Raw genomic sequence first — 24,787 nt, 5'->3', positions numbered from 1 at the left:
CCCCTGGTTCAAAACCATCTTTAGAGGCCCTAGCACGCCATTTCTCGACCTGCTCTTTCATTTGAGCCCAATAAAACATTCATATCTTATCTGACATCTCTACTACGAACTCGGGTCTTCAACTCGGGTCTTCAATTGAAACATTGTTCAGTGGGGTCTAGGGGTCTTCCCTGGTTCAAAATCATCTTTAGAGGCATCAGTACGCCATTTCTCGACCCAGAAAAAATCGCCAGCAATTTCCAACCGGGTGAGGCTCAGCCGCCGTTGACTCAAAATCAAACATTGAAATTTTTCTTTTAAAATTCCGTCAATGGAATTCCATTAATTACTCTTCTATAAAATTATATAAATTCACAGCGAGTTTATTTGCATTCTCAATTTTATTAAACCATTCAATGATATTAGATTGATGTCTCAATTCAAATGAGACTGCGCTACGCAGTGTTAATTCAAAAGAGTCTGCTTGGGATACATATGCGTTTAATTAACAGTGGAAGTTTGAACGGAGCCCCCCGGGGTTCCGGCATCGGCCGTGTAGTGGTTCAGCAAGTGAGTCAGTGGTGGGGGAGAGTTGTCAGAGTGTGAAATAGCGGGTAAACACCGGTAAACGAGGGAACAGTCACGGCAAACAGTTTTGATACTGAAAAAGCCAACAAATACGATCTCACATAGGTAAATATGGAAAAATTCAATTATTTTCGCCATATTATTGAATCCTGAGCTGATTTTCTCCACTCGAGCAGTGCAGTGGGCGTTTTATATCTGGAAATTGTACAATGTTTACTTTATAGGTTATATCTGAGATACAATGCCGCGTAAACCACATAGTGGAATCAACCTGGAATGGGCAGAGCCAGAGGATGGTGATCGCTGTGACGAAGAGATCATGGCACAAGAGGAGGACGGCGAAGACGAGGATTCAGAACTCGTGCAACCTCGACCAAGCACTCCCACGGATAATGAGAGTGACCAATCAGACTGTGATATTAGCAAAGTGGAGAGTTCCGAGGAGAACGACAATGACAGGTCCAAATCATCAAAGAGCACCCACCGAACTCAGTACGTTTTTAGTAAAAATAAATCGACAAAGTGGACACTGTCACCACCAGCTCAGGTGAAAAAAAAGAGGCACAATCAGGTGTCTCGTTTACCAGCAGTGAAAAACACTGCGAAAGATTCCCTAACCCCCCTGGAATGTTGGGAATTATTTTTCCCAGAGGACACAATTGACAAAATGGTGTACCACACAAATCTCTATCTAAATAGAATTCGAGGTGCTTTCGAGCGTGAAACAGATGCTCGTGCAACTGATGCCATTGAAATGAGAGCTCTCCTTGGTATACTGTACATGTTGGGTGTGCAGAAGGCTGGTCACTTAAATTTAAAAGAGATATGGGTTACAGATGGCACAGCCCCTGATTTTTTTCGCGCTGTCATGAGCCTCAAGCGATTTTATCAGCTGCTTTCAGCCCTCAGATTCGACGACTTGAGTACGAGGAAGGAAAGGATCGAGGTGGACAGACTAGCACCGATCAGAGAGTTCTTTGAAGAGTTCAACGAGAAATGCCAGAGCCACTACACACCTGGACAGAGTGTAGTCATTGACGAGATGTCCGAGAGCTTCAAGGGACGATGTAACTTTCGACAATACATGCCCACCAAGGCATCAAAGTATGGACTGAAGATCTATGCTCTGGTGGATGCTCAAATGTTTTACACGGTGAAAATGGAAGTGTACGTGGGGAAACAGCCAGAGGGGCCTTACAAACTACCCAGCACCAGTCAGAGTCTTGTCGAACGACTCGCTCTCCCAGTATTGAATTCTGGACGTAACATCACCACAAGTCAATCCTTTACATCACTGGCGTCGACTCTCTCCCTCCTGAGGAATTATCGAACTACTTTGGTCGGCACTATCAAGAAAAACAACGCAGATGTACCTCCTGAACTCACTGCTGTGCAAAAGAGGCCAGTCTCCAGCAGCCTCTTCTGCTTCACAGATGAATGCACCTTGGTGTCGTATGTGCCCAAGAAATCAAGGAATGTGCTGCTGTTGTCGTCGCTACACCACGATGACAAAATTGATGAGGAGACTGGCTCACGTCAGAAGCCAGAGATTATGACGTTCTACAATGCCACTAAGGGAGGTGTGGATGTTGTTGACGAGTTGAAGGGTAATTACTCGGTGAATAGAGAGACTCGTCGCTGGCCTATGGTTGTTTTCTACGGTCTCATGAACATTGCTGGGATCAATTCACAAATTATTTATCGAGAGAACACTGGTGCCAAGATCACTCGTCGTGCCTACTTGAGTGACTTGGCTAAGAGCTTGGTGTTACCTCAGCTCAATAGACGCTTCACCATACGTACTCTGGGCCCTGAATTACGGGGAGTCATCAGAAAGGTGGCGCAAATACCGAATGAGGTTCTGGAGTTCGATGATGGACAGACTCAGGGATATTGTCCTTATTGCCCAAGACGTGCCAACAAGAGATCGAAGAAGAGATGTCACATATGCCACAAGTTCATTTGCCCTTCTCACACGAGTTATACGTGCGGAGCTTGTGAACAATCCCGTTTCACGGAAGAGGAGAAAATCAAAGAAGAAGTGGAAGATTTGTACGTTTAAAATGAGGCAGGGGCGAGTGGAGCGAAATGGATACGTAAGACTTTTTTTTAATCTTGTTACGTTAGTCAGTTTGTGATGAAGTGGGATAATTTTTCGTTATTGGCGAAGTACAACTCTTCCCCTTTGTGAGGAGTCTAGACTGAACACAATTAACGAATTTGTTTCTGAGTTATGAACATCGGAAGAATAATAAGTGGCCAGTTTGTTCGCCCTCCCCTATGTACTTTTTACCATCGATTACATTCTGATTGATACAAAGAAATGAGAGAAATATTTAGCGAGGAGATTCTGCGACGACAGTAGAACTTCCGAGGAAGTCATTAATTTTTTAATATTTTCTATGATAAGTATTGAGTATTTTCTAAGAGAACGCTTTTATGAAAGCGGTTGAACAGTAGTGATGAGTGAAGAATCGGTTGGAGTCAATTGTTGCTTATGAAAAAAGGTCTTTCCCGAAGATTTACACGAGAGAGATTTGTTTCCCACTCGTTCTTTACTAATATTCTGACAAACTTTGAATTTTTTTTAGAAATAGTTCTCATTAAAGAATTTCACATCTGAAAATATAAGAAACATTTTTTGAATCACCATTTGTGCTTCATTTATTGTCGAAATATTCTGATAGTGTGTTCGTGTATGATTATAACAGTGAGTGGGAGGGAGGGAGGCGTAGATGTCATGATGCTAATCGGTAAAGAATTCTAGTAAGCCATGTGGGCGCCACAGTGGATGGGGACGCAATGCGCTTATGGAAAATGGGAAGAGTGGGGGTAGACTAGATCCATGCAGCGGATCCTTAGAAATTTATATTCACAGAGTCTTCACTTTGTCTTCCTAATTCGTTATCATTCAATTTTCAAATGGTCCGTACGTCCAAGTTATGCGAAGAATCTTAAATCTTGAACTTTCATTGAATTGTGCAGTATAAATCCTTAGTCCTGATATCTGTATTTTGCAATTCATCCAATGATAGACAAGAAATTTGACTTTTTTCATTACAGTTTCCGGTGGTAAATAAATCTGTAATTTTTTACTCCTCATATGAATATGAAAATTATTCTGGGCATAGATAATCCCTCCAATGATAAATGTCCAAAATCTCGAAGGTCTCAGTCAATTATTTGACTGCCAAATGACCCTTCGAAAATTCGTCGGTTTCCTGTTAAATGAAACCGACGAGACGAGCTTAAACTGCAATTCCCGAAGCTCATGCGAGACCGAGACGAGACAAGACCGAGTTGAAACGATATTGTAGCGAGACTGAGGCGATCCCGTGGGCAGCCTTATGCACAGCATATGTAACCATGACTATTCATATTTGAGTACTGATTATCCGTATGTTTCTATTTAGAAACGATCAAGGCGATAAGTCAATTTTTTCGATTACCCCGACGGTTTAAATTGCACAAGAATCAATAGATAAGTCGCAATCATCGCGAATATCTAAAAGCAGAAATACAGTATTAGATACAATGAAACATCTCTTCGACTGATCGACGGGAGATTTTGAGAATTACTTACTGAATGCAATAGTGTACAGTCTAATGTAAAAAGGCCGCAAGCATTGAACGAGACTTTTTTGTGTAACAACTCAACAGCGAAATTATTCAACAACAACTCAATATCCTCGTTTGTTCCATGGGACTCCATCAGGTCATATACAATCTCTGCAGTCTGCTCCGTCTAGGATAGAAATATTCATGAATAATTGTCTGACGCAGTTTCCGAATAAATTTTCTTTGAAGTACACGGAGAAAAATATTTGGTGAATTTCAACAACTAGTTGTTGAAAAAGAGAATTACCAATTAGTTATAAAATTTCAATAACTAGTTGGTGAAATTTAATAACTAATCAATTTATTTTGAATTCTTAACAACAGAGTTACCTGAAATTTCAATGAGAAAAAAATTCCAAGGAGTTCACAGGAAGTTTCAGCCAAAAAAGTTTAACAGTATTATCTACAAAAAGTAACCAGCTTGAACTTCTCATTCAATGAATTCCATCAATTTTAACTACCAAACTAGATGGTGAGAGCATAATATACATTTGGAAACAATCCTGCAATCACTTGGATGTTAATAATCGATCAATGTTTCGCCTAGAGGATATCACAATAATCTACAATTTGTTGTTAAATTTCAGTAGCGAAGTGGTAAACCGGTATAAGTTAATTTTGACTATTTGCCAGTTTCCAATAAATATCTCGGAATCTAAGGGAAATAGCGAAATTGTTGTGATTTCCGTTTTTGTAGAGCAAATTGACAGCTACAAAAAAGGTTATAACAACAATTTGGCTATTTCGCTTAGATTTTGAGATTTTCATTGAAAACTGGGCAATAGTCAGAATTAACTTATACCGGTTTACCACTTCACTACTGATTTGATCCATCAAAAAAATTGACGAACATTTATCGAAAATTTGACAAATGGTTGTCGAATGCAATTGAAAAATCATTTCTGAATTTTAATTTATTAGTTAATAATAGGTTGTTAGGTAATTTCACCGTTGGTAAATTTCAACAACTATAGTTGGTAAAATTCACCAAATTAACTTTCACCGTGTAATACAAACCTCCGCATGAAATCTGTTGACACTCGTACTCAAAATCATGATGGGATACAAGTTCAGGAGGACGCAAAATATGAAGCCAGCTAAGTCATTATCATCACCGTCCTTTCCCGGTCGCATCACGGTCATAACATAAAAATAAGTCGTATCGACACAGCAACAGCAGCAATAAAAAATGACAAGTAAAACTGGGAAAGAATAAAATCCGGAGACTTCGCGGGAAAGTTTAAGAACGCAATTGCGTGCGTGTTTGATCACTATTAGATTTTCAACAATCAAACTATTACTCGAGACACTCCTCCGAAAAAGTGCATCCTCTGTGAAGACAACCGGGTATGCAGCTGTAGCAAGAAGAGAATCATTGAGCCCTCTAAATCGATCTTCAAGAACATGAATCACTAAGCTGTATTGTAATAATAACCAACTGACGAAGACTTCACTCAAACCCGAGGTAACGATATAGATTATTCCTTGTGGTAGCATGGATTCTGTTACTAACACCCCAATCCAAATGAAGATCATAAGTGTAATTGTGATGAATGTTTTCGAGATTCCACCCATATTGACACTTCTCGCATTCAGTTTCGTACCGTATATTTTATCGAATTCATGCACTTGATTGCCAATCCTGATAATATTTCTCTGGAGAATCAAATAATAAAGGATTATCACAGCAGCTATAACGTTGCCCATTATAGCAAGAGCTAATCCAATCGTCTTTCCAATTGACGAATCATTTGGATATGGTACATCATTCAAACGTGGCACACCTCGAGTGATTATTCCGATACACAAGGCGATCAGTAGTATGTGGTAGAAACATTTCACTCGTGAATACGAAAATAAGAATGTAAATCCACTTTCTGGGGTTGAAAGAGTTGAGATTTGTATGCTGCACGGCGCTAAACCGAGTAGAGTTGATATTACATGAGTAATTTCATACATGATAAGAGAAATTTTCGGATAGGGATGTTTTGAACTCATTCTGCCGAATGTCATACTTCAATGAAGGCTACAATGTTTTCAATGCTCTTGTCAATATTCCTGAAGTGATGAACACTGCCATGATTGCAATCTCCTAATGGATGAAAGCGTGTATCAGTGATCAGTGTGAAAATCAAGATTCTCGGTCATCGCTCGCGCCAAGTTCAAACGCACTCTTCTTTCAACGCCAGATAGTCGTTTTTTGTCGATATAGAGACGCATTATCTGACGTTCTCTAAATGAGTTAGTCTTTTGGGAAAATGTTTACATCAATTATTCATTGGGATATCAACTACTTCGCTAAAACCTAATCCAAGTTATGGAAAAAGTTCCAACACTTCGTGAGTCTATGTTAGTCGCGTTGATGTGCTTTCACCGCGCGAATAATTTTCTATTGATTGTTCGTACGTTTTCCACTCAGGAATAATTAATCATAATGAGTAATGAATGAAATGGTCACTCGTTTTTTGTATCACTCTCTGCTGGTTTGAATTGCGTAAGGATTAACAGATTAATTCCAATTATTTCCGATGTTTGAAAAGAAACTTACAATATTGCATTAATTGGTTTTTTGAAGGATGGACGAGACATTCAGAACATTTTTTACGGTTGTAATAGAGTGGTACTTCAATCAAGGACACAAAATGTACTTGGGACGTGTATTTTTAGAACTTTTCAAAAGTGAACTTCCCCTCAAGTAGCAGTTTCTACTGGTGAGAAGTAATTTTTTTTGGGTGATATCTGTGCAGTTGTTGATCCGGGAGTGCACCGTGGGGATGTAATTGAGCTACAGTTCAATGTGGATGGTGTGAATGTCTTAAACTCGAGCTCGAAGGGATTCTGGCCCATTCATTCCTTAACTGTTAACGAATATTTCGTCTCTCGTTTCGTCTCGTCCGTATTTATTTGGTCATATTCAACTCTGCCATGCGTTAATAGTTAACGAATCTCGTTTGCAGTGAAGGAATCATTTTTTTTCTCATTCCGCCCGTAAGGCAGCGTTTCACGGACGCCCCGCATCCATGAATCTCTGCCTACGGCTGTCATGACAAAAAATATTGTTCGTCATACGGCCAAAAAAAACTTTTATGACGAATATGATTGCAGCCCTCGCCTTCGGCTCGTGCTATCACGAATAATATCTACCGTCACTTCCCTCTGGAATGAAAATATTGTTCTTGAATTACACGAAAAAAAAATCAATTGAAAGTTATACATACTTTCACTTGGAATGCATTCTCATTTGCACTCAGCAGATGACGGCTATACGATCACAAGGATCTCATTCTGTTGCAGTATCAGGTGGTTTGAACTGCAGGAGAATCATCAGGTATGTTACAATCATACCAAAAATCTTTATTAACAAGGATACATCATTCATCTCAATGAAGAATATGTTATTCATGTGATTATTGTAAAATATAAAGGATTCTTACTGAATGTAAGAGAGTACAATCCAGAGAGAAAAATCCAAACGCTGTGAATTCCACTTTCTTGTGAACTAATTCCAGTGCAAAGTCGTGTAACTGCAACAATTAAACGTTCATTTAATGCCTATGCAAAAGTGGATGAATCCAACTTTTTCTGTAAATACCTGAGCTACAAGTTCTTCATTCGAAGCATTGGCTTGTCTGACGTCATATAGTATATCAGTTGTTTTATTTATCTGCAAAATTTCAGGAATTTAACGAGGATGAAGTGCTTGTATATGATTTTAGTCATAAATTTTTCATACTTCAGCGTTGAATCGTTTGACAGTATTAGTCAGCACCACAACAGGATACCCATACAATGCCAACAAAGAGAGACCGTCCAGTATACAGACGGTAGGTGAGATAGAATTTAAAAAAGTGCTCTCTCTATGTTTGAAGTTAATTATGGAGAAATAAAGAATACTGATACAATTGCCGCAACAATTGACGATAGTTAATAACACTGGGAATGAATAAAAATGAGAAATTTGACAAGAAACTTTGTAAAGCGCATGTCGTGTTTCCCGGATTCTGATGAAATTCTGTATAATCAATCGGGTTTTCGCGATGTTTCTCGGAAAGCCGGAAATATATCGGAATTCCTCTGGGACTTTCACTATTGTATAGAAAGACCGATTGAGATCTTCGAAATTATCTCTGAGAACATTGACGATCAAACTGTATTGCATGATGAAGCCACTTAGCAATATTGCAGATAATACGAATGAGATAAATAAAAATATTTTCGATCGTACGAGCTGACCAACAGAAATGCTCACCCAGATGAGTACGAATGAAGAGATTATGGTGACGTAATAGAAAATTCGAGACTTTTTGGCGACACATGGAGACAAATTGGACTGAATTTCGCTCAGTTGGTTCCCGATTTTCACAATACGCTTCTGATGAATACAGTAAATTAAAGCTGTGATCACTACGAAGACATTGCCAATCACTGACATTGTTAGGTCTATTACCACTATGAATTCGGAATAATGGAGATCATACTCTTTAGAGATGTATGGCAGGCAGGCAATGGTGAGTACAGAGAAGATGATGATCAACAAAATATTGTATGCACATCCCGATTTTGAATACGAGAACTTGGTAATGTATTTGATATCCTTTGATGAAGAAATTGCAATGTCAATTTTACAAGGGGCCAATCCCAGTACGAAAGAAATTATTTGAACCACTCGAAATGTGGCCAAATTGATTTTCGCATCTCTCGGCTCATAGGTCATCTTGTTGATGGAGTGTTGCTGTGCGCACTGCCCCAATGCAATGACGATCCTTCGAGAATTGATATGGAATTAAGTGGATGAACAATTCTGTTGATGCTTCTATGGATTTTTGTTTGATGACGCCGTAATGGAATGAAGTATCGATCCATGACATTTCGAATGGAATTGTACTAACAAATGATAAGAGCCGTTGTTTGTTGATACTACACTGAGAGAATATAAAATAAACAATTACTATGTGAACAAGGTGTTAAAAACGCTTTATTTTTTTTTACCAATTTTTACTATTAAATGACGAACAATTACTCAAATCGTATGAATTTTTACGATGTTAAATTATAATTTTTTCACACCCCTGCACGGAAAGTTCGTACTTTCCTCCCGCTTATCAGAAAGCAAAATACAAAGTTTTCTTTGCAGGCGTGTTAAAAAATAGCATGGCCCCTCGGGCGGAAGAAACATGACTTTCCGTCCTTGGTGTACAATATACCATTTTCTTATGATTTAAAACTTTAGTTTACACTCTCGGGCCTCCTACAATTTACGCGAAGAAATTGCAGGAATCACTATGTTGACTAGTAAAAACTCCCGCGGACGACTAGAGCATTGATTGTTTTCAATTCTTGGAATCTCCTCCCTCCATCGACCACCCATTGGTCCGGGTGGCTTATACTATAATTTAAAAAAATTAAATTCTTCCTCTTCCCCCTCCTCTTTTTTAGAATGAATATACGTGGAGCAAAATTATTGATAATCATTTCCAAGGATGAGAAAGAGGATTAAATATGGGTTTTCACTCCGATTATTCAAAAAATCCCTCTCTCCCTCGTCCTTTTCCGCGAACATTAAAAATAATCATCATTATGATGGAAATATGTGCTGATAGCTATAGGACTGTTATACATATGAAGAAAAAGAATGGAATTAATGTTGCGAATAACAAATATAAATAATATAATGAAAAAAAAATTAAATTGAAAACAAACAAAATACTAAACGAAACAAATCAGTGAACTAAATAATGAATGAAAACTAATTTACGATGAAGGAAAACAAAATTGTAATAATGTAAATAATTTATAACATTCATTTGTAATAATTATGTCATATATAGTTTTTTATTAGGATTATGTTATATTTTGGTTTTCTCTTAGGAAAAATTTGGATCTCAGGGAAATAATAAATTGCTTCTAATCTAATCTAATATTCATTTTGGGGGAGAAGGGGATATTTGTTTAACCGATGAAGTAAAAATTCATGTCTATTGACCTGAATCTTACTCGTGTCAATTGAAAATTTAACTTTTATGCTACCATTTTCTACTACACCGACTCTGAACTCTTACTATGTTCAAGCGTAGTTTTCCAAACGGACTCCATCATATTATAATTTTGTCAGCTGTATTTTTTATCCAGCACGTAATTTTTCATTTATTCTCAACATTATCATGTTAAATGGTAAATTTTTAGTGTGGCGGGTAGAGTCCTGCATTCTATTTCTCATATTCAGAATTACTATGGTCTCACAGTAAAACATAATTTTATATTCATTCTGTGTGTTAAAGTTATATTTCAGTGTTGAAGTTCTAGTCTTGCATCACGTCTTTCGGCTTGAATTGTAGCATAATCAGTAGGTATGTCACAAATGCACCAAACATCTATCAAAAAATGGACCAATCACTAATGAATACCGTGAGACATCATCAATTAATTTGCGGATTATTTATCAGAAGTATTTCTTACTGATTGAAGAAGTGTACAGTCTAGAGAGAAGAATCCGCATGCAGTGAATTCAACTTTCTTGTGCTTTACCTCCAGCGCAAAATTATTCAACTGAAAAATACATAGATATGAAATTACTAAAATGTATTGAGAACACAGCAAAAACGCATGTCTAAATTTCACACGCCTTTTATAGACATTGTTCAGACACTAAAAAACATTTGAATAAAATAAAAATTTTCCGAATTTCAAACACAAATTACGATGTTTAGGTACCTGTTCATCTCGAAATTCAAGGAAAATTTTCATTTTATTCAGACATTTTTTTAGTGTCCCAAAAATGTCTACAAAAGGTGTGTGAAATTCAAACATTCGCTTTTGCTGCGAATGACTTAACAAATTACTTAAATACCTGATACTCTACTTCTCTGTTGGACGCGGACGTGTCCAAAATATCATAAACAATATCAGCTGTTTTATGCATCTAGAAAAATTTCACCTTTCACCGAATACAGATAGACTACAGAATACAAGTCTTCCAATGAATTTACACGTACCTCAATATTGAATATATGCACACTTCTGCTCAAGGCAATAGTAGGATATACGCATATGAAGAACCAGAATAAAATATTCAAGCCGTGATGGTGCAGTATAAACTGATCGACTTGCACTACGTTGAGGAGAAAGTAGTAAGCTGTGTTGATAGTAGCGCAACAACTGTAGAATATTGTCAATAAGATGGGGAAAGAGTAAAACTCCGAGGTGAGACAAGAAATTCTGTACAGCTCATTCCGTGCTTGTCTAAAAGCTACGAAATCATTTGTAACAAAACGGTTATTCCAGACATTCTCAGCGAATGGGAGACTTGGAATGGGGCATTTGAAAATTTTTGGAAGTACCGCATTGAGTCGCTTGAATCTTCCTCTCAGATTGTCGACAACGGAGCTGTACTGTATGAGAACGGAACTCAGAACTATAACATTGAGGAAACTTGCAATACATGCAGGTGATTGTTCATCGCCTACTGAGGTGCTGACAACTCCAGACCAGATGAATGTGAATAGAAATATTGTCAGCCAATGCCGAAGATTTTTCAATCTATTTGAGTTGCTTTCATCAAACGCACGGAGGAATTTGTTTCCATAGGTTGCATCGAATTCACTGAATTTATTTCCAATAGTAACACTCTGTTTTTGATGGAGAGTGTAATGAAGAATCACTATTATCGAAGCTATACTTCCAATCATGGTCTGAATAGCGACGATTATCGAGAGCACTGAGTGATCACCATACTGCCATGCTATCAAACGCGGTGTGACAATCAGAGTCATTCCAACAAATACGAACATCAATAAGATATTGTATGTACATCCCAGTCTAGAATACGTGATTGTAAAATTGAATTCAGGTTTTTTCGAGGAGTAAGACGAAATCCTGATGCTGTAGGGGGCTAAGCCAATTAAGAACGAAATAATATGTGTGATTTTGAAGATAATTTGGTTTTTGTTCGAGTACATTGCTGAGAGAAAATGGGCTTGGATAAGCGTAAACGTTCCACTGGTGGCGATAATCTCCTAATGCATAAAGGAGTATTAGTATGATTTGAATTCATCAACAGAAATGTAGAAATGCAAGGAGTAATTTCGATAATGGATGGAAATACAGAGGACTATGGATTATCACTGATGACCCTTATTGCAATCATGAATGAATGTCAATGGTTTTATCTACCAAATCGATTCCGATGGTCTATTGCGGGGAAGACCGACCAATTTGTCGTTTGGAGTCATTCTTGAGAATATGATGACGACGCGTTCAACTTTCTATTACTTTTTGACCGAATGGCTGGTCACTCCTCAATCGGGTGGCTCAGTGAATTCCCGAATGGGATGATTTCCTGTGATTTTTTGAATGATTCCTATAATTTTTCAATAATAATTGGAAATCATGATTTCTGCTGATTTTGCGTGATTTTCACACGCGAAAAAAATTACTGTTCATCAGTAGAAAAAGTATAATACTTGTACTGAGTACCTGGCTGGTTCTTTTCAAAAGTACCAAATGAACTCAACGTAAGTACATAGAGGAAAAAAGTGGATTAGCTTTAGAAACTAGTTTCTAGATTTTAGAAAACTGAAGATTAGAAACCACTGTTTCTAAAATTTAGAAACAATAATAATAATAATGCCAAATAATAATAATTTCGCATACCAATAATTCTCGTAAGCATCCACAAAAATCGCAATCTGTTGGTTTTTCCTTACAAAATATCTTCTGCTAAATATTTCTCTTTATACAAATGCGCAAGAAATCTCATTCAACTCCAGAAAATAACTGGCCATGCTTTGCTGCTTCGCTATAAAAAAGATATCCTCATACGGTCACGCCCCAAAGTGCGAAAAATGTTGAACAACTTATGACCATCAGTATTCCCGGGATACCTGATGTCGTTTAACCTTAATACCAAGGATCTTTTGATAAGAGATCATTTCACACTCATTTTAATTACTGAAATCGTGATGACTTCATAATATATAATCGCCCAGTATTCTTAATGAATGAGTTTTTATAATCACCTAAATTGCCGTTATATGTAAATTCTATGTGTTCGTGTAGATTCGTCGTCATTTTTCCAGATTCAGTTGAACAGAACGGAGAGCGATAGTCCAGATACCAACGATAAATGAAATTGACGTTCGCATATCGAAACGATGGAGAATGATAGAAAGAAGATTAGTCTGGAAATACTTATATTATTTTTCAAGCTCATCGGTTTGTTTCCATTTGGATATAGTAGAAAAGAGAAAATACATAGTCCAAATCGGGATAATCCTCTCTGTTCCGCTGTCACTAGTGTAACGTATAATCTCATTCTAATCGCTCTTGTTTGTAGTTTATATATCAGAAAGGCTGTCGTGAATCCAAACTCATATGTGCAAAAGTTGATGGACGATCCTTTAACCGATATCGAAGTTAATCTTGCAAGTGTGGTGTTGGTAATTCTGTGGAGCTGTTTCCTTTTGAATCGTCATGACGTCGTTGAAGTATTTGACCAATTTTTGGAAATCGTAAAGCTTTTAGAAAATCAGCAGTCCTACTGGGGGAGGCGTAAAGAAAGAAAGTCTGTGCTTACGATCGCAGTGCATGTTGTTTTGTGGATCATTATAGCTTGGTTTGCGTACGATGCTTGGGATCCTACAGATTGGTGTTCTAGTGGCTGGTATTTTCTGTACATGTTCTCAAAATTTGTGATGACGTCGTGCATCTTACAATACACTTTGCTGTGTTATGCGATAAGAAATATGGCAGAATGTTTGAACACCATTCTGTTGAACTTCTATCAGCTAACTCCTCACCAACCGCATCCCAAAATTCTAGACTTCAAGAGCATCAGATTCATGTACTGCTCGGTGTGGGATTTTACAAGAGCTATCGACGGTATTTACGGGGTACCTATCCTGATCATCATTACATATCTGTGTTATGGAATTATTTACACTCTTTCCATGCTGACATTGAGCATAAAAGGCGGGTCAATCTTGTCAGCCCTGTACATGAATCGTCAATTCTACACACTCCACTTCACTATAGGAGTGGCTGTATGCATTTTAATATGGAGTACGACAGCAGCTATTAGAGAGGTACTTACGATACGGATAGTTTTTCGAGTGCCGAGTGACGAACATAATTTTTCTTTACAATGTCCATAAATGGCGTTAAACGAACAGTGCGATGAAGAAAAGAGAACCCATTCGGAAGCAAATTGTTAATTTATTAACAACAATTACTACTACACTCAGTTATTAAAAAAATGCCACTGTCCATTTGTTTATTTGCTCATTATTTTATTTGAACATCAGTTTCAGGATACTGGATTAATAGTTTACAGAATATTTCATCGATTAGAAGAAAATATACAGCTCCAGAAAGAGGTAATGTTGATGATGCTCTTTTACACGGGGAGAAATATCCAATAAAAATTACGTATCTTTTTCGTAATTCCGAAGCGAAATGTGGCTTTAGGAAATTTTACGGAACTGTCACTGAATTTTTCCAGAGCGTTCCGTAATTTTTTTCTGAATCTCATGTGAAAAATTACGATACCGTCACTTAAATTTTCTGAGTCGAGTCCGTAATCGTGAGGGTAAAACCGTTAGAACCGGGTAGAATCCGTGGTAGATTGATAAATCTCAAAAGTGGTGAAGTTTTTGTAAAATTTGATAGTATATACATAGTTATATTAGTTACATAGCGATATTGTACTCTAAAAATGGAAATTTCGTGAAAACATTTCTTATTTATTTCAAACAATTAATTAACAAATAATTTCTGATTTGATTCAAACAGTTATTGTTGCCTTCATAAACAACATATGAGCATAGAAAACTGATCAATTTATGAGATTGCAATAAATTAAGTCATTTAGAATTTTTCCTGGAAATCCAGAGACTAATTTTTGGGTGGCATTATCTTGAGATATACCTTAAGATAAATCAAATTTTAAAGTTGATTCGGCATGGTCCTCGATTACTATGTTCACATTGCAATTTTTCATTTTATATTCTCTCCATGTACATGAGCCTGAGCATCCATCAAACAATATGAGTTGTTCTAAACATGTTTTAACTTATTGAACTACTTGGGTGTAGCACAGTTTTGCTAGCGTTATCAATTTTTAATTTGAAGTAGAAAAAGGTGGTGGAGAAAATTTGTTGAAATTGTGCATTCCCAATCTTTCCGCTTATGAAAAATTTCCATAGACTTGCACCATACGAATCCCTATGGAAAGTCCTCTAAGATGATACTTTGGGATTTTTTCATCCGAACTGTTTTTTAGGTTCAAAGTTTTTCTCTCGAGCTTCTGCACCAACATCTGGAGTTCTCCGCCAATGGTTTCTTCAATCTGGATTATCCTTTCATTCAAACGGTGAGAAACATCGTGGAAACTTGTGGAAAAATTAATCATACGTGAGATTATTAAAGAATGTTTTCGATTGTGTAGGTCATCAGTGCAATTATTTCATATGGGATTCTCCTCGTGAACATCAGCAAATAATGTCTCAAGCATACGACATCGTACTATGAATGAGTCTTGTGGAATAATATGTACGAATTGATTCACTTTCCTAACGATTGTCAATTTTTATCAAAATAAATTATTTCTACTATACGCTGTCTGTTAATTCCGTCTGTTTGCTACATTGCACAACCTCGGTCAAGTGCCAGTAAAGTATGACTTTTTCCTGCGCACGCGTGACAGTGCATTATGTCACAAGGTCGATAATAGTATATTGCCATACAGGCGAAAAAAAGTAATTGTTAACGAGTGTGAGGGTCTGTGTGATTGCAAACCTCGCCTTCGGCTCGGCCTGTAATTGGACTCGTCAGAATAGTTATTTTCATCACGCTGTGACGAAAAGTGAACTTTTCGGCACGCTCCGCGTGCCTAAAAGTCCAATTTCCGCCACATTGTGATGAAAAATATTGTTCGTAACTCGTGAAAAAATGTTTTTTGCACTCTTTACGAAATATACTATTTCATCACAAGGTCCACAAAGAATTTTCTGATGAATGTGGCTTTATTGGCCGAGCCGAAGGGGAGGCCTATAATCACATTCGTCAGAAAATACTTTGTGGACCTTGTGATGAATGCAATTTTTCGTCAGAAGGCCCGTAAACCGCGATCTAACCGAGGTTAGAATCGCGGTTTACCGGCCCTTGTGACGAAAAGTACATTTTTTTATATGTATCGTAGGATATTTTATGATACAAGCGAGAAAAGGCGGTTTTCCCGCGCGAGCCAAGTGCCCTTTTTTCACTCACATCATAAAGTATTTTTCCATCACTGGGGCTAATAAACCGCGATTTCAATCTCGCTTCGCTTCTAGTAATTTTCGGTCAGTCGCTAGTCGATCGATGGTCGATGAATTGAAGATGATTCCCGAGTCGAGGATTTGGTTCTGATTGGACGTAAACAGGTCTTTCGAATCCTCAGTTCTTTTCGGCCCTGAGAAGTCCTCTATACTATCGAGACCTCGGGATTTGGAGGGGAAGGCATGTATGCGGAAGGTTGAAATTTGTAGCCAACGAAGAAAGAGGGTTGCAGAATATATTTTAGCCACCCTCATCTCTCCGTGTGCAGGCGGTGTTTAAATAAAAAATAGTGAACGTTGATTCTGTATTTATTGACCCTCTGATGCCAATGAAACCTTCGGAGGTGACAGAAAAGACGAAAAAAAATTTTTCATCACGCTGTGACGAAAAGTGAACTTTTCGGCACGCTCCGCGTGCCTAAAAGTCCAATTTCCGCCACATTGCGATGAAAAATATTGTTCGTAACTCGTGAAACAATGTTTTTTAGCTCGTTACGAAATATACTATTCAATTGAATATTCAATTGAATATTAATAAGTGGTGGATGTTAAACCCATTATATCTTCGATTCGTCTATTTCTATTGTATAATTAGAGAAATAATAATGTTTCACTCAAGAAATGATCCTGAAGATGAATAATCAAAATCAGAGATTTATATTTTTCGCGTGCGGGGGTATCAATATCTGTTCTCTAGTTCCCAATTCCTCAAGGATTACTCATAAACAAGCCTGTTATGATTTACAGTCACTCTTCTTGGTTTATTCCACTAGGATTATTATTGGAATCCGTTTTAAACGGGAGTGTTGACACCTTTTTTCAAATCAAATGTTAATATTTCCAGGAGGACAAATAAGACATAAGTCTCAAACAAAAGATCGTCGAGTAAGACATCTAGAATGCTTGGAATGCATGTCTTAATTTGAAAGACTAAAATTACTTAAATTTGGCGATACAAACGTCTTAAAAAACTGGACAAAAATGTCTTAATTTTAGACAGTAGTTTTTTAGTGTGGACGCAACGAATTGAAAATCCTTCATTATCCGTTAATGATTATCAATCAAATTCGAAAAAGAGTCGAGACATTATCACCAACAGGAACCTATTTTATCAGGCGTTACACAACGAATCCTGTATTCATTCGACAGATGGAACTCGCTGCGTTTCAACTTTCGTTTCGAATTTCAAAATATTAATTTTCTTCCACTTGAGGCAAAACAAGTGATCTTCTCTATTTCATCTTCGTCGCACTACTCTTCAAGTACATTGTTATCCCCATTCTTATCCCTACTTCACCCTCTGCACTACCCGAGGACGATATGTTCTGTGTAATAAACAGCGATTCTTTAGCCAGTGGAAGCAAGCCAAGATGAAGTACGAAAAAAATTTACGCAGCACTTAATTTTCGTCCTTAGGAGGTGTGTTATACACCATCCAACTTCCACGGCTTTCTCCTCCACTACATCGACCATTTATTAATTTCCCGACTCCTCCAGTTCCTCCCCATTCATTTATCGTTATCACTACACTCGAATTATAACAATAATCACGAGGCTCCATTCTATCCGTAAAAATGAGTGAATGGGAGGAAAAAGATGTTGAAGATAATGGGGACAAACCCAACTGAAATTTTCAGGAAAAAAAATAAAAGAATGTGGAAAGAGGGAATTGGAATGAGATGGGATCTTCACACGGCTTCTCATCTCGTCATCTCGTTATTTGGTGGATGGCGCGTGCGCGAACCGACTCAATAAACATCTGCAGAAGACCCCGGTAAGCCCTGGGCCAGGGCGCTGGATTACCTCTCACTGTACTTTCCTCTATTTTTCCAGATGCAATACCACTGTTCCTGTGGCTCTTGCCACACTCATACCCCTTTCTTATCGCAAAACGTTGGATGAAACTTGTCACCATCTTCTTAACGCTCGAGAATTTTTCCTTGAGAATTTTCTTCATTGTATTTTCTTTTTTCATGAATTCATTGTTTTCAACTTATATGATACGGGATTGGTTGCACCATCAGTTTCTGGTGGGTTTCCCAATCGTAGCGGTGAGTATGTAGCGGAGATTGGTACCACAAGCCCAATTACGTTTTCAATATTTTACAACGACAATTTTTTTGTGTATTCCATAATATCGTATGGAATTTGAATCGTGTGGAATTTGAAATCATTCATCTCCTTTTGTTTAATAAGAGAAAAATGTTGGTGATAAATTGAAATTTCATGGTATTTCATGCCTTCACTTTTTTCTTGAGAACGAACAAGTTCTCAAACAAGTGATGTTTGAGCCAACAAACCATTAGTTGAAAATGACCAAAAAATACTTGTTTGATTCGAATTTGAAAGTCTCAAGCATGAATAATTGCTCTGCTTTCAACAACAACGAAATGCTTAACTCCAGAGGCGGATCATTCATAAACGACGGGGCCTTTTCAGGATCAAAATATCTTTTATGGAGGGAAGTTTATCAAGAAATATTTTATCCCTAAGTTACAAGATCGCTGTCATATCATTATTATTATTATTTCATTTAAGAATTAATTTTTCATCTGTGATTATTGAATAGCCGAAAGGACTAACTACTATTCCTCGTTTCATATAAAACGAGCATTTGCCGGGAACAAAATACGCATAGGAGCCTCGAATAACCAAGAAGAAGTGTTAGAAACATGTCTTTCTTGCACAGAGAATCCATTTTTTTTTGAAAAGACTAAATCTATTTTCGCAATAAATATTTTCAGGCGCATTGAAATAGTATATTTTGATACGAGTGCGAGAAAGTGTTTTTTGACCCGTGGGAGGTGCGTAGCGCTCGCCGAAGGCGAGTGCTGCCCTCTCAAGGGTCAAAGAACACATTTCCCACGAGTGTCGAATCACATTTTCCACTGCAGTGTGTGAAAAGTGAAATTTTGCGCGCGGAGCATGCGTCAAATTTTACTTTACACACAAGTGAAGAAAAATTATTTTCTTCATCTAATTTACTTGATTTATTATTCACCCCTTCAAATTTTTCCATAAACGATTCTGTGAAATTAATTATCTGCAGTTGTATTAAATTGTAACGAGAGTTATTAATCAATTTTAATCTAACATTCAGGATTTTAATTCTCTAGTTTTCAATTTCTGAGTTATTTTTAAAGACTTATCTGACTTTTAATTGTGGTGTAAACGACTATATCACAAATTTCGTATATTTCAAAGTTACAACTGTCGACACATGTACATACATGTTCTTTGTCTTTTTCTCGTGTTCACGCGTGCTATCTTCACAATAATCTCGTATCGCACTGTGTGTTATCATTGCGCAAACACCCCTCTACCAGCAGTACTCTACCCACGCGCCCGCTCTCGTACTCTACTTCAAGATTTATCTTTCTCATTCGACGCGCCCATCACACATGGACGTATCTGTTAATTTTTTTGTTCGTTTTACTGTTTTTCGAGTTTTTCTTTACCTTGATATTCGCATATGCCACGTTTTCTTGGTATTCTGATTTCGGTAATCATTTTATGGAATTAAATTACGAATGTTGAAAAAGATTTGAATGAAAACAAACAGTCGAACTACTACTATATTCTATCATTCTCACTGTCTGTGTTCAGTCAGGTCTCACTGTCAAGTGTTCAGAAGAATAGAAATTAATTAGAAATTTTTTTTCCGATCCCTGGAACATCGATTTGCAGATACTTTCCACAATAATTAAATCAAGAATTGCACTTCGTACGATTCTCTCAATAAGCTTGAATAGTGAAAATAATACACGGAGAGAAATGTTCAGTAAAAATTACGGAGCTCGCAAGTCACCGATTACGGAATCGACTCAGAAAATTTAAGAGACGGTATCGTAATTTTTCACAGGACATTCTGATAAAAATTACGGAATGTGACCGTGTGAACTTTGATCGAGATGTTGCATGGGTTAGACACTCAAGATATTGAAAAAAAACCACAAACCATTTACTTTAGAATATGGAGAAACCATTGCCGGCGAGAACAAGTAGGGAACCGGGTCATATAGGAGTGATATCCTCGATTGATTTTCGAATTCCTCTAAAAAAAATTTGACCGCCATTACGAGTCGAGCAACGCGACAACACCGCACAATAGCTGATCGAGGTCGGTAAAGTCGGTGACGATAATTCAGTTCTGGAAGCGTATGGACACGTATAACACACACAAACATTCGTCTCAATGTTACAACTCCACTACTAGCCGAAGCGTGCGATGTTGCCCGATCAAAATTCGACTGTTACCACTGCAGTCACAAGTCCTCCATTATTTATGAACATTTCTTAAAATTATTGTTTTTGAGACAGGAAAAGTACACCATCTTCTGATTTGATGAGAAAACTAATGTAACATGAATGATTCATTTAGTCAATTTTATTTTTATTTTTAACTGAGTTGTCCACTTGATACGTTAAATATCCTCAATTTTATTTCATTTTTTCAAAATACTCGTCTTGTTTTCTTTATTGACCTTAATTTCAAAACGGAATGAACGATATTGATTTCTAACCGCAAAAAAAAATAACGGGACTGCATAATCATTTGACCTGAAAATCCTTGCCCAGATCTACACACTGATAGAATGATTCATTTATTCCAAACGAGATTCGTTAACTATTAACGAATGAACATTTGGTGGGACCGAATAGACCCTAACCTCCAACCAAAATCCATTCGTTAACAATAACTAATCCGTTCTATCAGTGCAGCGAATGAAGAACTGAGGATTCTAGTGGGCCAATAGTACTCAGAAACCCCTGAAAAAAATACTGCGTTGTATAAACACCCAGGGGTGCATTTATACAGAAATAACAATCAAGAGACAACGCGACGGGGTGATGAGTAACCCCAGTGTCCTCGTAGAGGTTTAATTTATCTGAAACTTTTCTGTATCGTAAACCCCTAGTTATCCAACCTTGCCTCTTCGCCTTCGTGACCACTTACGCTTTCCCTAATTGTGAGAATCCCAAAGGCTTCACTCTCAGTGGATCGTTTCCCTCACCCCGCCAATTCCTTTTCACCTGTTCCCGTCCTCCCATATATCTGTCCCTTTGGTTAGCACTACCCCAAAAACCGTTGTGCCCAAGTAACAACCCTTGCCGAGCGCTTTTCCAACGAATTAGACTTAGTACAGAGAAATCGTAGAGTTGCAAACGAAAGAAGGGTAGTGAGAGGAGCGAGAGACAGGTTCCAACGTGTTCACCGTCTCCGTCTTACTCCAGATTCAAGCGGTAGGCGACCCAGGACCTCCATTAAATTCATTAGGCCATTAGTGGCTGCAACCCTCCAAGATGGCTTCCGTCGTCCTGGCAACGGTGGTGGAGGCGGGTGGGTCTTGGCCGTGTAATTAGATTCAACGAGAGAGCGTAGGGTAGGCAACAGGGAGGAGGGCAAATTCTAACCCGAAGAGGGGAATGGAGAAAGATGGAGATGGGGTTGTTATATAGTGGCGGTTTGAGAAAACTGAAGAGGATCTTCCCCCCGTCCGCACGTTTATACTAACGAGGCAACCCACCCGAAACGCGTATGCAGAGCTTGATATATTCACGCTTGTATATGCACTTACGGGCATTAAGGTTGATTACAATAAAATTTGTTGGTTAACGTATATTCGGAATGTGGGGCTTCGGGGGTTTCTCTCTGGTGACGTTAGTGTCATGCAGGAAAAACAGTCGGTATTTACGGGAAATTTAGCATTTAATTAACATAGGAAGTTTGAGACGAACAGTTTGGTGGTACACTGAGAAGACAAGAGTCTTTTGAGTACGCCTTTACTTGTATCAAGAAATTCATGAGTCGAAATTTACCAAGCAAACAATATCTCATACTAGGAAAAAAATTTTATGAGCCAAGATCGTTCGTAAGAAGCAAACTTCTTGGTTTATATCAATCATGATACACTTTTATAGAACGGTAGGATAGTTTTTATCGAAAATTTCTCTCCGTGTACACTGATAGAATGATTCATTTATTCCAAACGAAATACGTTAACTGTTAACGAGTTGAATATGACCAAATGAATATTCGTTAATAGTTAACGAATGGTTCACTTGAATGGCGAAAGTCAAGTCAAACAAGGCTCCTCAAATATACATTCGTTAACTATTAACGAATGAACATTTGGTGGGACCGAATAGACCCTAACCTCCAACCAAAATCCATTCGTTAACTATAACTAATCCGTTCTATCAGTGTAGGCCTACAAAAAAATCAACATAAAATTTTAGGACACGTCTGATTCATTGCTCCTTCTAAAATCAATTCAAGTTCAATTTTCGAAGATAATTAATATCAACACCTTTCTATAAATTTTGTCAAGACATGCATGCGTCTTCATCGGAGTAATCCACAAATGTTGATAAAAAAATTATTCACGCTGAGTTAACAAAAGGGAGGGAAAAAAGGTATCCACTTTCCCCAATTCGTTTAAACCGAGCTGAGCCCTCAATTTCACTAGAGTAAAAGCTCAACGAAAAGCGTGATAAAATGGCTTCTTATTCTCGCGTTTATATTCAATCTCGTGACGACTCTGATATAGGTAAAGATGGGTACAGGCACAAAAGAATAGTAGGGGTAAGGTGATGGTGGCCTCCATCTGAAACACGTTAGTATCCTCCGGACGGTTATATACACGCTGGATGAAAGACAGGAAAAGAAGGGAAGTAAATCGGTTTCAATGCATTATGTAGTATCTACGCTGAGCCTTTTGTAATGCATCCGTGTATGGGGTGGGGAGGACGCCATTTGAGTTGTCCATTTGCGTTTATGAATTTATGGTTTCAATGAGAAGCAAAAGTCATTGGGGAATGGGGCATTGAATGATTTTCAGTGAACGATTAACATTTGCATGAATTCTATCATGAAGGTTAGTTGGGCTTTAGCAATAAGAATATACTCCAGTTGAATCGTTGGGTCTAACGAGGAGAAATGGAGATTATGTAAGGGTCATATGGGGTTATATGGGGGTCATATGAGGATCATCTTCCATATAATCCACCATGATCATTTATGAAAGGCCACGTCCGAGGAATCAATTTTTTTCTATATAATACTACCACTTAAACATACCTAAGGAGATTGATGGGAAGGGACGGCGGAGGGGGTGAGGGGAGCGAATGAAGCGAGTGGGGGGCCAGCCCTCCCGGGGTTAGCGAGCGAAGCGAGCAGGAGGCGCAGCTCCCTACTTATTATTAACACTCCACTGTCGTTTGAACACAAACTCAACAAAATGCTTCTATTCATATTGACTTCGTTTAAAATTTATTTCAGATTTTAATCTTCAAATTCCCAGTCATATAGACTTTCAAAAGACTCAAGTTGAGACTTACTTAAAAATTTTCCTCTAAAGTGAGTTTCAAAAGTTTTAACTTGAGGCATTCAAACGTACCAACTTGAGTCTGAGAAAGTCTTAAATTAAAACCTTCGACAGTCTCAACTTAAGAATTTCAGACTTCAAATTGATATGTTTGAAAATCTTATTTTAAGACTTTTGAAATCTTAAAATACCTTATTTTATCATGTATCTGGGTGTGCGCAGATGTTAAATAGGCTCTTCACGAAGAGATGAATTGTCGTAATATTTAAGTATCGAAAAATGTGTGTTAACTAGTAAAATTACAACAGCAAAAATAGCTACAAGTTCGAGCCGTTTGTCATCGCCCTTGATAAACTACCTCGTCAGTGTAATGCAGACCATAAGTAAAGAGTGAAGTGATCCGATTTCTCGTCATCCAGGGGTTAAGTAATCCGAAGACGGAGTATCGCGGCGGACCACGTCGGTTTGGCTCTGGTTTGGACCTGTGGTTTTCTCTCGTAACGGTAACGCGCGCGTACCGCCAATAAATAACACCAGTCCGCTACTACCCCCGAGGTCTACCCCCAAGATCCACTCCATGCTGTATACACTACGTGCAGTAAAGGGGTGTATATATACTTCGGGTTACGTGTGCAAGCGTACCCGGTATACACAGGAGACGTTTTACGTCTCCGCACTGGGCGATATACGATATGGCAGTCCCGTAATTGAGGAAAAGAGGAAAAAAATGGAATCCACTGCCACTCGTCGCGGGTATTCCGACTTTCTGCGGTGGCTGAGATATGGATTATAGAGTTATTCAAACCCTTCATCATTTTACTATTTAAAGAATTCACTAAACCGGAAATGGGGGGGAATAATGGACAGAAACTCAAGAAAGATAAATAACAATACGAATACTGCAAAGCAATAACTAATAATATCGAGAATAATATTTTTTTCGAATTTTTTCTCAAATCCCCG

General features: G+C 37.9%; 4 protein-coding genes across 6 annotated transcripts in view; 1 reads left to right on the top strand and 3 right to left on the bottom strand.

Moving 5' to 3' along the window:
* Positions 1-586: 586 nt before the first annotated feature.
* Positions 587-24,787, top strand: part of LOC107043206 (piggyBac transposable element-derived protein 4) — a 31,033-nt gene continuing 6,832 nt past the window's right edge. Inside the window, exons 1-4 of one of the 3 annotated variants that reach the window (XM_029126304.1) lie at positions 13,036-14,264; positions 14,484-14,555; positions 15,461-15,550; positions 15,626-15,713. In XM_029126304.1, coding sequence (XP_028982137.1) covers positions 13,335-14,264; positions 14,484-14,555; positions 15,461-15,550; positions 15,626-15,679 — 1,146 coding nt within the window. In that variant the 5' untranslated portion in view covers positions 13,036-13,334 and the 3' untranslated portion in view covers positions 15,680-15,713. Of the gene's footprint in view, positions 673-791; positions 2,664-13,035; positions 14,265-14,483; positions 14,615-15,460; positions 15,551-15,625; positions 15,714-24,787 lie in introns of those variants that run through there. The other 2 variants (XM_015264589.1, XM_015264600.2) reach the window with 2 other exon arrangements.
* LOC114841352 (putative gustatory receptor 28a) lies at positions 4,013-6,183 on the bottom strand. Its single transcript, XM_029126305.1, has 3 exons — positions 5,203-6,183; positions 4,151-4,312; positions 4,013-4,072 (listed from the first exon to the last, which is right to left on the bottom strand). The coding sequence occupies exons 1-3, from the start codon at positions 6,181-6,183 to the stop codon at positions 4,013-4,015; spliced, it is 1,203 nt and encodes a 400-aa protein (XP_028982138.1).
* On the bottom strand, positions 7,466-8,914 carry LOC114841354 (putative gustatory receptor 28a). The gene is made up of 4 exons (XM_029126307.1): positions 7,919-8,914; positions 7,778-7,849; positions 7,620-7,709; positions 7,466-7,537 (listed from the first exon to the last, which is right to left on the bottom strand). Exons 1-4 carry the CDS (start codon positions 8,897-8,899, stop codon positions 7,466-7,468), a joined length of 1,215 nt encoding a protein of 404 aa, XP_028982140.1. The 5' UTR covers positions 8,900-8,914.
* Positions 10,485-12,140, bottom strand: LOC114841353 (putative gustatory receptor 28a). The gene is made up of 4 exons (XM_029126306.1): positions 11,178-12,140; positions 11,033-11,104; positions 10,642-10,731; positions 10,485-10,556 (listed from the first exon to the last, which is right to left on the bottom strand). Exons 1-4 carry the CDS (start codon positions 12,138-12,140, stop codon positions 10,485-10,487), a joined length of 1,197 nt encoding a protein of 398 aa, XP_028982139.1.

This window comes from Diachasma alloeum, unplaced genomic scaffold, assembly GCF_001412515.2.
Source record: "Diachasma alloeum isolate Michigan unplaced genomic scaffold, Dall2.0 Dall_scaffold_00179, whole genome shotgun sequence".
Taxonomy (NCBI): Eukaryota; Metazoa; Arthropoda; class Insecta; order Hymenoptera; family Braconidae; genus Diachasma; species Diachasma alloeum.
Note: the sequence above shows the minus strand (reverse complement) of the source record. Positions and strands in the feature narration are given on the sequence as shown.

Bases quoted from the DNA above. Each gene is read 5' to 3' on its own strand.
- LOC114841352 (XM_029126305.1), bottom strand. From the start codon at position 6,183: ATGAGTTCAAAACATCCCTATCCGAAAATTTCTCTTATCATGTATGAA. The intron at 4,313-5,202 runs GTTTGTATTACA...TTTCTATCCTAG, and splicing joins TCAACAGATTTCATGCGGAG to ACGGAGCAGACTGCAGAGAT. The intron at 4,073-4,150 runs GTAAGTAATTCT...TTCTGCTTTTAG, and splicing joins ACTGTACACTATTGCATTCA to ATATTCGCGATGATTGCGAC.
- LOC114841354 (XM_029126307.1), bottom strand. From the start codon at position 8,899: ATGACCTATGAGCCGAGAGATGCGAAAATCAATTTGGCCACATTTCGA. The intron at 7,710-7,777 runs GTATTTACAGAA...TAATTGTTGCAG, and splicing joins ATGAAGAACTTGTAGCTCAG to TTACACGACTTTGCACTGGA. The intron at 7,538-7,619 runs GTAAGAATCCTT...TTGTTAATAAAG, and splicing joins ATTGTACTCTCTTACATTCA to ATTTTTGGTATGATTGTAAC.
- LOC114841353 (XM_029126306.1), bottom strand. From the start codon at position 12,140: ATGTACTCGAACAAAAACCAAATTATCTTCAAAATCACACATATTATT. The intron at 11,105-11,177 runs GTACGTGTAAAT...AAATTTTTCTAG, and splicing joins TGCATATATTCAATATTGAG to ATGCATAAAACAGCTGATAT. The intron at 10,732-11,032 runs GTATTTAAGTAA...TGTATTTTTCAG, and splicing joins ACAGAGAAGTAGAGTATCAG to TTGAATAATTTTGCGCTGGA.